This window comes from Alosa pseudoharengus, unplaced genomic scaffold (assembly GCF_046254945.1).
Source record: "Alosa pseudoharengus isolate Yale_2024_CS ecotype anadromous, Long Island Sound unplaced genomic scaffold, YU_APseudo_1.1 YU_APseudo_1.1_scf_12, whole genome shotgun sequence".
In the NCBI taxonomy this organism is placed as follows: Eukaryota; Metazoa; Chordata; class Actinopteri; order Clupeiformes; family Clupeidae; genus Alosa; species Alosa pseudoharengus.
In genome coordinates, this window is record NW_027468587.1 from 39,787,781 (window position 1) to 39,803,061 (window position 15,281).

General features: G+C 39.3%; 2 protein-coding genes across 2 annotated transcripts in view; one reads left to right on the forward strand and one right to left on the reverse strand.

Moving 5' to 3' along the window:
• The first annotated feature begins 511 nt into the window (after positions 1–511).
• Positions 512–2,120, forward strand: seraf (Schwann cell-specific EGF-like repeat autocrine factor). The gene is made up of 5 exons (XM_076279573.1): positions 512–748; positions 854–949; positions 1,054–1,158; positions 1,280–1,375; positions 1,941–2,120. Exons 1-5 carry the CDS (start codon positions 544–546, stop codon positions 2,051–2,053), a joined length of 615 nt encoding a protein of 204 aa, XP_076135688.1. The 5' UTR covers positions 512–543; the 3' UTR covers positions 2,054–2,120.
• A 2,040-nt stretch (positions 2,121–4,160) lies between these two features.
• The window catches only part of LOC143118557 (uncharacterized), a 43,854-nt gene continuing 32,733 nt past the window's right edge, over positions 4,161–15,281 (reverse strand). The window contains exons 7-8 of the mRNA XM_076279590.1: positions 15,218–15,263; positions 4,161–4,272 (exon numbers count right to left, since the gene is read on the reverse strand). Coding sequence (XP_076135705.1) covers positions 4,161–4,272; positions 15,218–15,263 — 158 coding nt within the window. The remainder of the gene's footprint in view (positions 4,273–15,217; positions 15,264–15,281) is intronic.

Genomic DNA, 15,281 nt, shown 5'->3' on the forward strand with positions numbered 1-15,281 from the left:
TCTCAAATGATATTGAAGTATTCAAGTGCTTTTATTTGTTGCATACATAAACAGTATACGACTTGCAGTTAAATGTGAGACTGGTACAACTGTGCAAAAAAGACTAAAATAATAGTAGTAATGTAAGAGAGAGAAAAAAATTAACAACATATGCATTGAATTACAAAAATGATAAGGAAAGATCAATAAAAGGGGTTGGTAATCAGTGTGCACAAGTGTATTTCAGGTATTTTGATTGTGCACTTGAACATTGTTATGAAAACAACATCAAACAAAAAATGCTGCATGTTCAAAATGGCAACTCATCCTTCATGCAGTTTTAACATGATTGCTGTGAGCAGAAGTTATTCATTCCACATCCAACATTATATTGAATCTGCACATGGTGTTTCTCGAGGGAAACACAAGGGGCGGAGATTCAGGACTAGGACAGCAACTGCAGCAGTGGTGCATTTGGCAAAAATCTCCGACAGTTTGTCTCCGACATAGTCTTTCTTGGCTCTGTAGAGGATGGTGTTTTTAACCTGCTCCACAGCTACCCTTATGAGGCTGTCCCTAATCCTAATCTATGGGGCACTGCTGATGAAGGTCTGCTCAGGAAAGTCTGACACTCCACGTGGTGTTTCTGTTCCCTTCATTTTTGACCATAAAGCTACCTGTGACCCACCATGCAGGCATGCAGGCATCTGTATTCGGAACAACACATGCTTCTGCTCCAAAGGATATGAAGGAAGTGTCTGTCAATATGGTGAAGTATATATTTTATTTTCCAACAAGAGCATTATTCAATACAAAATTAAGACATACTCCTGTCTGCAATGGATAAACTAACAAACGCATAATTATATTGTAGCAAGTTGTCTTCCAAAGTGTAAAAATGGGGGAGAATGTATTCGTCCAGGAAAATGTCGATGTCCTCAAGGCTTTGGAGGAAAATACTGTCACAAGGGTAAACTGTAATTATCTGTATTCATATATGCCTGTAATAAATTAAATGCTCAGTGAGCAGTAATCTATGAAGTGTTAATATGTGCTAAACTGTATACTTCACAGTGTTGTGTGAGGGGGGCTGCTGGAATGGCGGTGAGTGCATTGCAGTGAATGGCGTTACAAAATGTCTGTGTCCCTCAAGCTGGACTGGAACCAGATGCCATGAAGGTTTGTTGACATCTTGAACAATATTTTGAACACAAAACAATTGCAGTGGTTACAATCAAAGACATTGGCAGTGGTTTGGCATTATGGGAATGTTTCTCTGCCCCCCCCCACCCCACCACAGCAATCTGTCCACAAGGTTGCAGAAATGGGGGCAGCTGTGTAGCTCCAGGAATCTGCAACTGTCCTGAGGGCTGGATTGGTGGTGCTTGTCACATGGGTGAGTGCTACCACTGTACCGCATTACATAATTATATTCTTATCATAGCACCAGAATGAGAATTCTCATGGGAAAATATTACATGTTAGTTTGTTCGACTAAATTAAACACAACTTATAATTAATTTAGGAATTAAAATTCTTATACAATTTCTAATTTTCACATAAATGCATCTTAACTGATACATATTTTAAAACGAATCTTCTTTCCAGGTATGTGGAGTGTACTTGAATGTCATAGGGTGTTGTCATGGATGTATGTGAGATTTACATGTGTGTAAAATGTACTTGATTCACGCCGACTGGTGCAAATATGGCCCCATTTGTTGGATAAAAAAAAAAATCAGGATATATATATATATATATATATCACATATGAGGCTTCTTACATCATGGGCTGTGGGAACATGATCAGCTATCGTGACTGAGAAGGTAAAATGTGAGGGGCAAAAAAGGCACAGGGGGTTAACAAACACTGTAGCTCCTCTGTGCTTACTACGCTTATCTAAGATTTACCGTGATACTAACGAAAACAGAGTAACAGTCTAATCATTTCTCTTTGGCAGCTGTATGCAGAGAGCCATGTCTGAATGGAGGGAAGTGTATTTCTCCGGACACATGTCGCTGCCGTGCTCCGTATTCTGGGCTACAGTGTACAGAGAAGAAGAAGCTGTTTTAATTTCTGCCTTTGTGTATAGCCTATGACTCTCCACACTGGTTTAAATGCCTCTCCTTCAGAAAATAAAGCAGACTCCCTTTATCAAACCAATACAGAAATATTTGTCTTGAAGTAATCATCTGATTGATCTGTGTTATATTAAAATCCTTATTAAAGGAATGATCGGGAGTTAAAACAACCTTTTTATGGATGATAATGAATTTAAGCTTTCATTTAGGAGCAAAAGTATGTTAATCGGAGTAGTTTTGTGTCTATTATGGACTGTTTATGTGTTTTAAGTGTTCTAGTAGGCAACAATTTAAAACTTACCAAGGTTACCTTTGCAACAGCAAAACATGTATTGTAGTTGTCCTCTTGATATGAAATTTTTTAGGTAGTATATTTGGAAACAATGTCAAAATGTCATCAGATTGAAAATAAGACAATGTATGTTGATGAATCCTGGCATGCAGCAACATTTCAGCTTTATAATCTTTGAAAAAAAAATCAATATTGACAATAATGGCAAGCCTGATAATAATGCCAAAATTGGCAAGCTTATTGACTCAATCTACACACAATTAGACCTGGCGCGCTATTGGCTGGTTTAACACGATGACGACAGAAAAGCGACAGCAAAGTCTCTCTCACGACCGTCAATCCAATTCCCTTTAACCTCTCAACGATGTTCAATGTCTTTTTTAAGTTAGCAAACAAATTCCATTGTTGCTTCTGCAGAGGCCGCTGATAAATGCTATGGAACGTCACCTATTTTCTGCCACCTGTATGTGTCACTTAATATTAATTTCTATACAAACCAAGACGGCAGATCTCTAAAGAAACGTAGGCTAAGCCCCCACCCCATAAGAGTGTCTCAATTAGCTATGTACCAAAAATGCCATTTTACCGTGACTCAAAGAGCTGTAAACAGTGTTGTAAGGGTGCGTGTACAAATCCGCTTGGAGCTCCAGTGGAATTTTTATTTCGCTACGTGTGAAATAAGGCACCCACCAGCAGGGTTCTAAATTAACACCCGCCAACCCGCCACATACGGGTTAAAATTTTGGCGGGTGTTAATAAAAACTTACTAGCCAGTTTGGCCGGTGATGCATGAGCAAGGGCGGAGTGGGGCACTAAAATCCTTTGGTAAAATTCTGACTGCACTAACCCCCCCCCCCAACACGCACACACATCAATAGCACAAACAAAATATATGTCAATTTAAAATACTAATAGGCTACGTATAGGCTACATTTGGAGAACGGAACTATGGATAGTGCTAATGCAATACAACAAGCCAATCGACCACAAACCAGGCACTTTCAATAATTGTGTAAGGAACTAGATATTTAAGTGCAGTATAAAAACAGCTTTGTGGGTGCATGGAAATTTCAAGCATCATGCAAGGACATGTATCTGGGTATCATAGCACCAGGCTCGGACTGGTAATCTGTACCGGTGACCTCCGGGATTTTTTTTTTTAAAGTTATTTAGCCTATTTGCGGCCCGTCGTGTAGGCCTAGCCTATAAATGCAGTTGCATCCATTTGGCTTGGGGGGTGACAGGTCAATCATTTTGGCCTCTTCATGACAGGTTCAGTGTGTGTTACGATCGCGCCCCCCTGCCCCACCCCTCAAGTGGATTTGTCCAAGCAGCCGCTAGTTCAGTGCATGCCCAGGTAGCAAACAGACGTGTTGTACACGTTTTTTATCGGTGCTCTGTTGGTGTCAGACACGTTCAGAATTGGTTCAAAATAACATTCATTTTTGGTAAAAGTGTAGGTTCCCGATTACGCTTTTTACACGTTCCAGAATAGTTCATATTAAGTGTCCAGTACGTTTTGTGCACGTTGCAAAAGGGTGTTAAAACACAATGTTGTGAAAAACACGTTCAATGGACGTGCAAATTATATTTTTATTACGTGTACTGCACGTTGAGTTTGACACTTAAATTAAACGTGCGTGCTCATAGCTATAGCGGGGCTTTAAATTTTATTTTGGCCTAGGCCTATGCTTTATAATAGCATTTATGTGGCCAGTTACTCTAACTTTTAAGGATTTAACTTCGATGGAAAAGTCATAACCAATGAATAATTGTAAATATAGCTATTTATTTATTTAAAATAGCATCAGCGGCTGTGACGGGCTTGGGCTTGATGTCGGGCTTGATGTCGAGCTTGGTGTCGGGCTTCCGTGGTGCCGCTCCAGGTCAGCCAATGCTTGGCCTGCTGAAGTTCCTCTCTGAAACAATACAAACAAAAAAACATCACGAACACAGAACTTTCCACAAATAGTTATTGATCTGGTCCGTATTCACAAAGAATTTTAAGGCAAAAAAATAGCTCCTAACTGCCGAACTCCTAACAATAATGGGCGTGTCACTCATAAGTTTGGGGCTCCTCATTTTTTGTGACTAAGTAATTCACGAATCATTTTAACCCTAAAAGTAGCATCCAAGTCTGGGCAGCTTAACGCACCTATTCATAAACAATCCTAAACCGTTTTTTGGCATTTAACGTCGCAATGTTTTGAAATGAACATGCAGTTACAGGAGCTCTCAATAGAGCTGCACAGTCCCGCCCACAGCCGATGGCGGATGTAAAAAGTCAATGCAATTTCTCCATTGACAATTGCGGTGTAAGCCATAAAAACTTAACTGCACGTGGTAGACTTAAAACCAGCTACGGTTGTACTAAGCGATTGTATATGCTCCTATAGACACCAAGAGTTCGTGGGGCACTAACCTTGTTTTGAGATAAATGCCTTTTATTCGCGATCTCTTGGATAAGTACTTCATTACCCACAATCCTGAACAATCCCACAATCCCACAGTGATGCCTCTGATTGGTGGAAAGGCCGTTATGGTCATAGTTTGAAACTTTCTCAGCGGAAAAATATTGACAAAGATGGAGGAGTTTTTTACTGCCTATGGCGAAAATCTTAATGTGATTAAAAACTTTCTTGACGAATATTGTATCAACAAGGATTGGGGTTTATACATCACACGAACTTAGTCAGGGCCAATACACTATCAAATAGACCACTGTAAATGTTTGTTTAAACACTCAAACTTTTCAGGTAGGCTAGCACTAGCCGACAGGCTAACCTTTAGCATTTCCGACATTGTATGTCATTACATAATGCAGCTAACATTAGCCTACATGCTGCAACACAGGTATGAATATTATGTTTTAGTGAGTGTCCAAAGGGGTGAAAGCCACTTTAAATCGGGTCACATTATTGACTGTTGTGTGTCCGAGAGTCAGTTTTCAGGGCTCTCAAGTTTTGAGGACGGGCAAGAGTGACATTCCCCGTCGACAATCCCCCCCACGTCCGAGGGTTAAAGGGGTGGCTGGTCAGACGGGTTGCGAGAATGGGGGTGTTTCATTAATAATACTACAACTTTTTGTTGCTGTTATTAATATGCCTTCAGATGTTCAAGTGTAACAGAGGTCGTTTCGTCCGCCGCTCACGGCCCTCGAACCCGCCACCCTTAACACACACCAGCATGGGAGTCGAGCGCTCTATCCACTGAGCTAAAAGCCCAGGCTTCCAACTCAGCGGTTAGAGCCGTTCTTAAGGTCAGGGGTGTGAGGATTTACACGCGCAACTAGCATCACCTGCTAGCATACACCAGCCCCAGGTCGGTTAACAGTTGTTCCAATATTAGTTGTGCAGAAATATAGCCCATCTTATACACACCAATTAAATTGAAATAGAAATTGTAAAGATTTGTATTTTTTGTAATTATTCCATATTTAGTGTAGTCATATCAGAACCTGAAGTAGCCTACAATCCAAATGCAAGCATGAAACTTCAGAGTGTTACCTTTCATTTGAGGCCAAGATGATGCTTATAAGGGGTTCATATGCAGTAAGCATTTGATTGCCAATATGCATTTTGGATAACTCAAAGTCCTATGGGGAGTTTTCATAGGGCATTTTACAAAATGCATGAGCATATCTTGGCAAATAATGGTCTAAAGTACTCATGTTGTCATTCATACTTTTGCACACAGCATGACAAGACCTAATGCTAGGACTCAAGTCATATCAAGTCAAGACCTAGAGGGCTGAAATGTGGTCAGTTCAAAGATGCTTGTTATCCGGTAGAAAAAGAAAAGAATAATCTAGCCTTTGTAACTTTGTGTCAGTATTCTAGTTATTCTAATTGTTTTCCAACAGTGTCTCAGCTTTCCAAAAGAGAGCAGGCATTTGATTATTGGCTAAAGTATGTAGGAGTAATGCCCTCCTAAGTCAAAATGGGGCAAAAGTATAATTTATAATTGCTCAGATTTGCAAAAGAAAAGATTTGACACATGGTACTGACAATTCAATAATGGGCCTTTTCACCACCTCTGAGCATCCACTAACCTGGACCTTTTAGGGGGCTTTCCTCTCAGGGTGAATGAGAGGATGCTTAATTACTTTTTACCCGACATTTTTGAATACAGATGCAATGATTAATGCATCCATGGCCAGGATATAATTATATAATATGACATGATTTAAAAAGTGACCTATAACAATAAGCTATGCAATACACTTTAATTTGTTTAGTGCTAATCAAATGATTAAGCCTATTTGGAGAGAGAGATGTTTAGAATGTGACAATATGTCAGTCAGCGTGTGAACGAAAGTATGACTAGGCATAGGCTACTTGTTCTGAGCAAGTGTTGTCAATGAACAGGCTGTGAAACTGTTGGATAAGTTACAGACAGTCATGAACAACTGATGCTAATTATCTGGGACACATTCTCTAGCAGCAGTCACGTTGTCATTGTTTGTGTCAAACAAGTTGTGGATTTGCTGTAACATTAAAAGATGACTTACTCTGTGCTGAAACCATGAACTGATGTTCGAAGCTTCAAGATGAACGAAAGTAAGCAAGTAGTTAACAGGTTTATGGAGTCAAAATAGGGTCCCGCATTTTCCCCCCACATATGTACAAAACATTTCTACAGATACACATTTCTTTCACACAAGTACGTAATATTTCTACAGGTACATCATTTTTTCACACATGTACAAAATATTTCTACAGGTACAAAATTTCTTTTCACATGCAGAACTCCTTTTGCACAGCTGCAAAACTTTATTACACATGTGAACATCTTTTCACAAGCTCTCAATATTAAAGACCCTATTTTGACTCCATACAGGTTCACGTTCAATAATTCACGTTCAACAATTCCACGATACGCGTTTTTTCATTGGTTGTTGCGTTAAATCTTACTCAGATACAATAGTGCTATTTTCTGATTGGCTATTGTGTAGCCCCTCTCGATATTTTTGATTGGCTGATAAAGTGGCAGGCTCAACTCCAGGGAAGACGCGCTTGCCTTGATTCCTGCCAGTTCCATAGTGAGAGCGGCGCGGCCAGAGACATTTTGGGCGCTGCGGCAGCATATTAAATATATAAATAGTTTTTCTGCGTGAGAAATATAATGTGTGGCGGGAGAGCGTGACAAAAGACTGAAATGAGTGACTGTCACGCTCAATGCGTGACACTTGAGAGCCCTGAGTTTGTGGGTTTTGTAAGGGTCAGCAGCATGAGGGACAAGACCTACAAAGTTGTGGAGAGTTAGCTAAGCAGGGAGGTTGTAATGTTAATGCTGCTAGCAGTGCTAGTTAACATTAGCTAGGCTACTGTAGCCTTCATACTGTATGATTCATATGAATTATTAACCTAGGAATACTTAGTGCATTTAATGAACATTTTGTGTAATAATTCACGGCAAATTAATAAACTGAATATGGTGGTCCAAGAGCAGACCATGCATCAGCCCGACTGAGCAGTGATGACAGCATAGGATGAGTCAGGTAACGTTACGAAGCACTGCCGTTAACGTTAACCGCTTTCACACACACGATATAAAATACACGATGATAAATATAAAATTCAATATCAAAACACTATTATTTACACGATTACTCCTGAAATAACTGCTATTAACTGCACATTCACTATATAAAAATCACTGTTTGGAGGAAAGGGTTCGCTGATGTCGCCGGTTGGAAATGAATGATTTCGCGCTGGTTCGTGCTGCCCAGAGCCATATAAAGGTAGAGTTGCGACAATGGGTGTTCAAAATTCCGTTGGTCACGTGGTTTGTGTAAACCTCAACTAGTTCCCGGAAGTGATTGACAATGGATTAGAATTAGGGGTGTGAATCTCTCATGTAAAAGACGATACGATTCACATCTAGATACATGGGCACGATTCGATACAAGAAAAGATACATGTTCATAAAAAACGATTCAGTACGATTCGATGCGATTCGATGCAGTTCGATGCAGTTGAAGAATGGAAAGCATTCTGAAAGATTTTTTATAATTTGCTTAAGGTGCACATTAATTTTATATTATCAATTATCATGGTCATGTCAATTAGGCAAAAACAAATGTGTGAATATGATTAACTTAACTGAGGTTTGTATCATATAGCTACTGTATTGAAATGAAAAAAGAATAGTCTACATTTCAGCCAAACAAAGCAGCCAAATACAACATAAAAATACATTTTTATAGAGTTTATAGATTTTATAGAGTTATATCTGATTGTTTCAAGGAGCTGTAGCCTATTGTTGAGGTAAGACAATACCGAAATAAAAAAATAAAATAATAATAATTTGTACATCGTTTTAGCAGCAAGGGCCAAATTATTCTTTAACATTAAGGAAATCCCTTCATCAAACGTAAGGCTACTCTACAGACTATCGTTGCCCTTTAGTAAGTGTTTAATTTCGCGCTAGATTTTGACAAACAAAAGAGTAAAGACTGTCAAACACCGACAGAGTGCGAGTTGTCACGTGCTTAAGTTGCAGTAGATGTATGGGTAATGAAGTCCTTTGACTACTTTGGGCAATGAGTGTAGCTCAAAACGAACTTCATTACCCACAAATCCGTGCCACGTGTAGTTTCAAAACAGGAAGTGAGATGAACACGCTGCTTGCAACGTAAATCAGTCTGAGCCATAGACTGTATAGTCTATGGTCTGAGCGAGCAGATAAGGATATGAACCGATTTGTAACAAGTAAATCGATATAACGACCGGTTCATTTCAGTTTTATTCCGATACGGGGCTTCACATATCGATGTAGCCGTATCTTACACGTTAAAAACGGATACCGATATGTATCGGTTAATCTTTACACCCCTAATTAGAATGCATTAAATAGGCTACTGTTCAATAGACAGAGCCACGATTTTGGGTAATTGACAGTCAATAAATGCATTGATATACAATATTTATAACACAGTGTAATTATTGTGTAGACTATGTAGTTATCCTACCATTACAACAATATTAAATTAAATTCCAGACCTTATATCTTAGCCTGCTATATAAGGTGACCTTTTTTTCCGCCCTTTTACGTGTCACTTAATATTAATTTCTGTACAAAATCAAGACGGGAGATTCTTTAGAAAACGCAATTGCACCCACCCCATAAGTGTATCTAAATTATCGCTATATAAAATAAATGACCTCGTCCAGTGACTCGAAAAGTGAACAGTGTTTTTGAGACTGCGTGTAGCCTACAAAAGCGCATGGAGCTCCTGTGTGAAGCTCGTTGCAACGAGAAACTGTAACACAGCTAGTCTAACATTACTTGTTTGAGTTTTCTACCCCGCGTTTCCTCTGATAGTCAATGATCTGAGCTAATGAGCGAATTACCTAGCCAAGCCTAGCCTATCGTTGCGGGAGAATAAAAAAAAGTTTAAACGTTTTTTTAACATCTCCAGTGTAATGGTGGGCATTCTAAGTTAACCGTAGCATTAGGCCTACCTATTAAGTAACCCCATGGTAATGCGAGTGGTCATAATAAAATATAAAACGTGACATGTAAGTCCTTCGATAAATAACCAGGCTACGAACTCATAAACATGAACAGCATTTTGGGCCCTATCATGACATTCTAAAGTGCATCGTCACTCGTCAAAAGTCTATTCAAATTTAGTAGGATGTCCAGTTCACATTGGGAGGGGTTTCGTTCTCAAAAGTGGAGCGCATGGCGTAACAAGGTGTTCCTAGGTCTTTTAATCAGTCATATGGGTGTGTTTGGGGCGTAACATCATTTTAAACCAATGAGAATGACATCTGTCATTCCCTTTAACGGCGCAACGCGCGATATGTCAAATAAATGCATTGGTATTTTGGCATTCAACGGCGCATTTGAAGGAGGCTGCTTGCGAGACCGTATGGAATAGTCATTCTTAAACCATGCTTTACTAAAACCTAGCATAGCCTTCACGCATTTGCACTCGTCTATTATTTGAACTCATTGGCAAAGTGAAACTAACTTCACCAAGGAGTCAGTCAACGACAAGACAGTTATATGCAGTTACTTTCACTATTGACTGACAATGGGTTACCATAGAAAACATAGGCTGGAAAAAGCAACACTTACCCTAATGTTGCTCAAATGACTAAATAAAACAACATTTATCCTGCAGAGGAGTTGCTTATATCGTGACAGTGCGTCTTCAGCTGTGCTCCATTGTCTCTCGCCTCTCCCCTAATCACTTTTAACCGTCATTACCAATTTGCAAATGATGGTGAATAACTACTCATCATGAGATGTACAGTATTTCGTAATATCTTTATTCTAATTATGTTTACCATTGTAATCGTGCAATTTGTAATGCTTTGCATGGACGTGCGCTGGTGTGCGTTCATGAATGATAGAAGGATGGTGCGTGCACCTGCCAATATGACTGTTGACATGCGCTCTTAAAATAGCATATGAACAACTCGCCATTGACTTCTGACCAGGTTTAGGTGGTGTATGATAGCGATTTTTAGACAATGCGCCAGGTCCCTCCCTAGGTTGTTAATTGCCACACCCCTGGGCGCAATGCTTAAAAAATAAAGGTGCAAAATAACGAATTCAACTTCGCGCCGGTGAATAACGAACTTTACGCCATGCGCTGGTGACCGAAAATACAGCCCTAAGTCATCGTTTGTCATTCACCGTGCTGTGAACAGCATTAAGATGCTAGGCTAAAGAGCTTGAGATTCAGACAGGTGAGCACCTGGGAATGGTGTGCATCGTGTCAGAAAATAGCAATTTGATCAGTGATCATGCATCATCAGCGCAAGCTTGGTTTGAAACTTTCTGGGGATTTTACACGATCCTTTATCACTGGGCTAGTGTGCCCTGCTGTGTTAATTTGACTGTGCTGATGCTAACAGCTGCAGCTCCCTCAAATCTAGGTTCTCTCATGCATATTAGGCCAGCTTTTGCCAATGAAAATGAATGCAAAAAAAAAAAAAAACAGTCCTGCTCCTAACTGAAGAAACGTTTACGTTACCAACAATGTTAACAACAAACTCAGTTTCACTGTTGCAAGTACAAAGTTGGCTGTAAATATGCTTAGCCATATTCAATAAACCATAGCTTTGTGATAACAAAATCTTACCTTTTATGTGTTTAGTTCACTGAAAGTTATCCACATATCAAACGATTAAATCCACAGTTATGGAGGAATTGTTTTGGGGAAGCAGTTGCACTTTATCCCACTTTTGCTGCCCTTTTTAAAATTAAACCACTTAAATCCATAGTCTAGATGAGCAGCATAACATTACAACTATGTTGACATGATGGTAAAGCTAAATGCCCAAGACACGTCACGTCATAAAAGTTGTAGGCTACAAACGAAAAAACTTAATGACAGCTCGTTCGTGGTGTTGCCTAGTGCTGCCTAATTGAAATGGTATAGGCAAGGTTTATCTTATATTAGGTTATTATCTGTGGCACATTTATTGGGCTTTAGCCTCTTTTCATTTATTTGATAAGGAACTGATAAAAACTGAGCAGCAGAAAAGCTGTCATAGTAGCCTATACATAAATAGTTTATTATTATAATTAGGTTATTAATACTATTACTTTATTACTATTACTGTTGTTACTGTTATCATTATTATTATTATTATTCGGATGAGCCAATAATGTAAATCTGAGTCTGAAATGTTGGCTACAAACAGTCTGTAACTGCACTGCTGCTATTATAAATTGTTAACTTGGGAACTATTTGAGGCTTCCATTAGCCGCCATTGTTGAAAAAAAATGGAACATTAGCGTCAATGGAGTTGTCGCAACTCTACCTTTATATGGCTCTGGTGCTACCTATATATTTTTCAGTGAGGCCCGTGGTTTATGGGATGAGTAGTTCCTTCGCTCGGAAATGAAAATATGTACACAGTCTTGTACCTTTGACTTTTTTTGGATTTTCTCTTCGTTTTTTCACTCGAAATGATATGTTGTATGCTTATGAGTTATGCCGTAGCTGGTTAGCCTAAGACGTGCTGTAAAACTCTTTAGATACGGATTTTTCCAAACGTCAATGGGACAAATGAATGGGAATCTTACATCCGGCACCTAACCGCGTTTTGGCTGTGGGCGGGACTGTGCAGCTCTATTGTGAGGGAATAATTGTGCATTATAACTGGGGACAATCATATAAACTAAATGTAACGTCTCATTGTAGCCTAAAGAAATTATGTTTTTCTCCTTTTTGTGAATATTTGCATACAGATTAATTTAAGACATGTTGCAAAGATCTACGCAACATGTCTTTGCTTCAATTCGCTACTGCTTCAATTCGTAGTGTATTTCATTATGCTATTTATTAGCCCTAGGCCTACTCTTTATTCGTTTTTAGACTTTTATTGATCATCTTCCATCCTTCACAGTAGCGCACGCATTCTCCTGTCACTCATCATCGTAGGGGAGGTTTTTGCATGGGTTTTTTTTTTGCCATCATTCCATGCCATAATCATCAGCCAATTAAAGTGGTCACTTCAGTCAAACTTGCGCATGAGTAATGACGTCAACTGTAACTACGGAGCATCTAGGAATTATCATTTTTCTGTAGCAGCTACTAAGAGTAGGCCTGAGAGGCTTTATGAAAAGCTTTTGAGAGAAAACTCCTGTTAGAACCAATGTGTGGCCGTACGAACAGTTTTTCTCATCTTGAAAGTTGAATTCAACGGTAACGGAACGGTAGGAAGTTAATCATCATCTTATCTCAGATAAAAATATCATGTTAAACTATCGTTAAGCTGCAAATGTTCGAAATGACGGCTAATGTATGTTTGATAAGAATCATGGGATAGTAGTTCTTTAACATGGGACAGTAGTTCTTTAAAATATGTACACAGTCTTGTACCTTTGCCTTCTTTTGTATATTCCGTTTTTCCGTTTTTTTTACTCGAAGTGATATGTTGTATGAGTATGAGTCACGTAGCTGATTATAAACCTAATTTTGCTATCTAGCTCAGTGCGCTAGGCTGGATCTGCCACTGATTTGAGGTTATTATTCCTAATTTCAGTACCCCGGGCTCTGTTCGAAACGGGAAAACTGCTGCCTTATATTTAACTGGAGTGCAAGGCAACAAGTGCGGTTCGAAACCGAAAAAAAAAAGTAATATATTTTTGCTGCCTTTTAAGATATCTTAGATTTTACCGAATAACGGTCAATTTTGAAGGCAGCATGGCAGCATGTTTCTCCCTCCTACCAATAATCCTTTGCGGCAATGTCTGAAACAGCGGTGAAAAGTCAACAAAGATGGCTGATGACATCGGTAAATGGCTGCAGAAACTAAATGTAATTTGTGTGACTTTATTTTGCTTAGGTTTGTACACTTGATATGAGAAATTAACTATTTAAGCTACTGTAGTGCCTAAACTATTAGCGTCTGGTCTGATATATCTGCCGCCCGTAATAAAACAAATTGATACCGTTAACCTGCTAGCTAACGTCAGCTAATTTAGTTTAACGTTAGGCTTTTGCTAACGTCATACCTTAGTGTTAACTAAAAGACTGTAGAGTGCTACGCTCGTTTCTTAAAAGTTGCATTTCATCTAATGTCATGTATAGTGAGACAGCTCTTTATTTAGGGAGGGAGGCAGCTGTCTTCCGTTTCGAACAGAGCCCCTGTTTTGACGAGTGCATGAAGTATTATATTAACTTTTACCAACCTTGCCTGAGCCACCCTTTTTGAAAGGGGCGTGTTTTAGGAATTCGGCCACCTCTCTCTCCACATCTGCAATTTTTGCGTTTTTATGGCATGCGATCAAGGGCGTCGTAGTGGGGGGACAAGTGGGAATAAATTACCCGGGCCCTAAGGAGTTGAATTTTATTTTCCTTAATAATAAATAATTTCCTTAATTTAAAGATCTTAATAAATGTTATTAACTAATATAGATGCAAATATTTCGGGTAAATGCATCAGTTGATTGATGTATTAAATTGTGTCCAAGCCAACATTGTTTGAGGGCAGGCACCCTCTCCTTGCACGAAATGGTTCAGTCCGCCTTCCCCTGCTAGGCGCATTTTTGAAGTAACGTTCATTCTGCCGAAGCTGCAACGCAGACGGTCACGGTGTGAAGATGTCTAAGTCTAAGAAAGCTAAATCCGGTTCCCAGAAAAGAAAAGAGAGGCAAGAAAGGGAGAAAAAAAGAAATGAGGGAAAACAAGTGTTAACAGCCTTCTTTCCCAAGAAAGGTGAGCCCAATGTGAAAGCAATAGTCTACAAATGAAATGAACTCCTGAAGGTTACAAAACACTTCAATACCACCGCGAATCCGCGATCAGTGCTAAAACAGCATTAACACAAAATTAGAAATAACATGATGCCTGATGTATAGCCTACCACAACATTTCAATAGCCTACTAATTCGAAAATTATTATGAGCTTAACTTCGGCTCAATGTTATATAGGTTCATGAGGAAAGGCTGTCAAATTAGTAGCAAAGCTAACTTGTGAAACGCATCACACTCAGTAAGCTATAGATAGCTGTTCTCTCAGCCAAAAGTGTTCAATTTGGAAAGATAGCTGTTCTCTCAGCCAAAAGTGTTTTCATTCATTTCATGTTCTAGATTTTAAACATTCTTCAAGTAAAACAGAAATTCAGTGAAGTCTTGGGTAATAAGATTATTTTCTGTTATACAGTACATATAAGAGTTGTTAGATTAATTCAATGTGTTATTAGATAGTAGTTAGTTTTGAACCTCATGCTTCATGCTTACAGCCGGTGGTTGGTTGGTTGGTTGGGGGGGGGGGGGGGCATGGCCACCACTTGTGCATAGGGCCCAGAATTTGGTGGTACGCCCCTGCATGCGATGGAGGCCTCTGGAAACACAGCACAAAGTCTGATTAGTAGATGAAAGCAGGAACCCACTTGACAACCCCAGTGACTGTCTGCCCAGCTTCTTCTACAACAACATCTGAGAAACAGAGCGCAA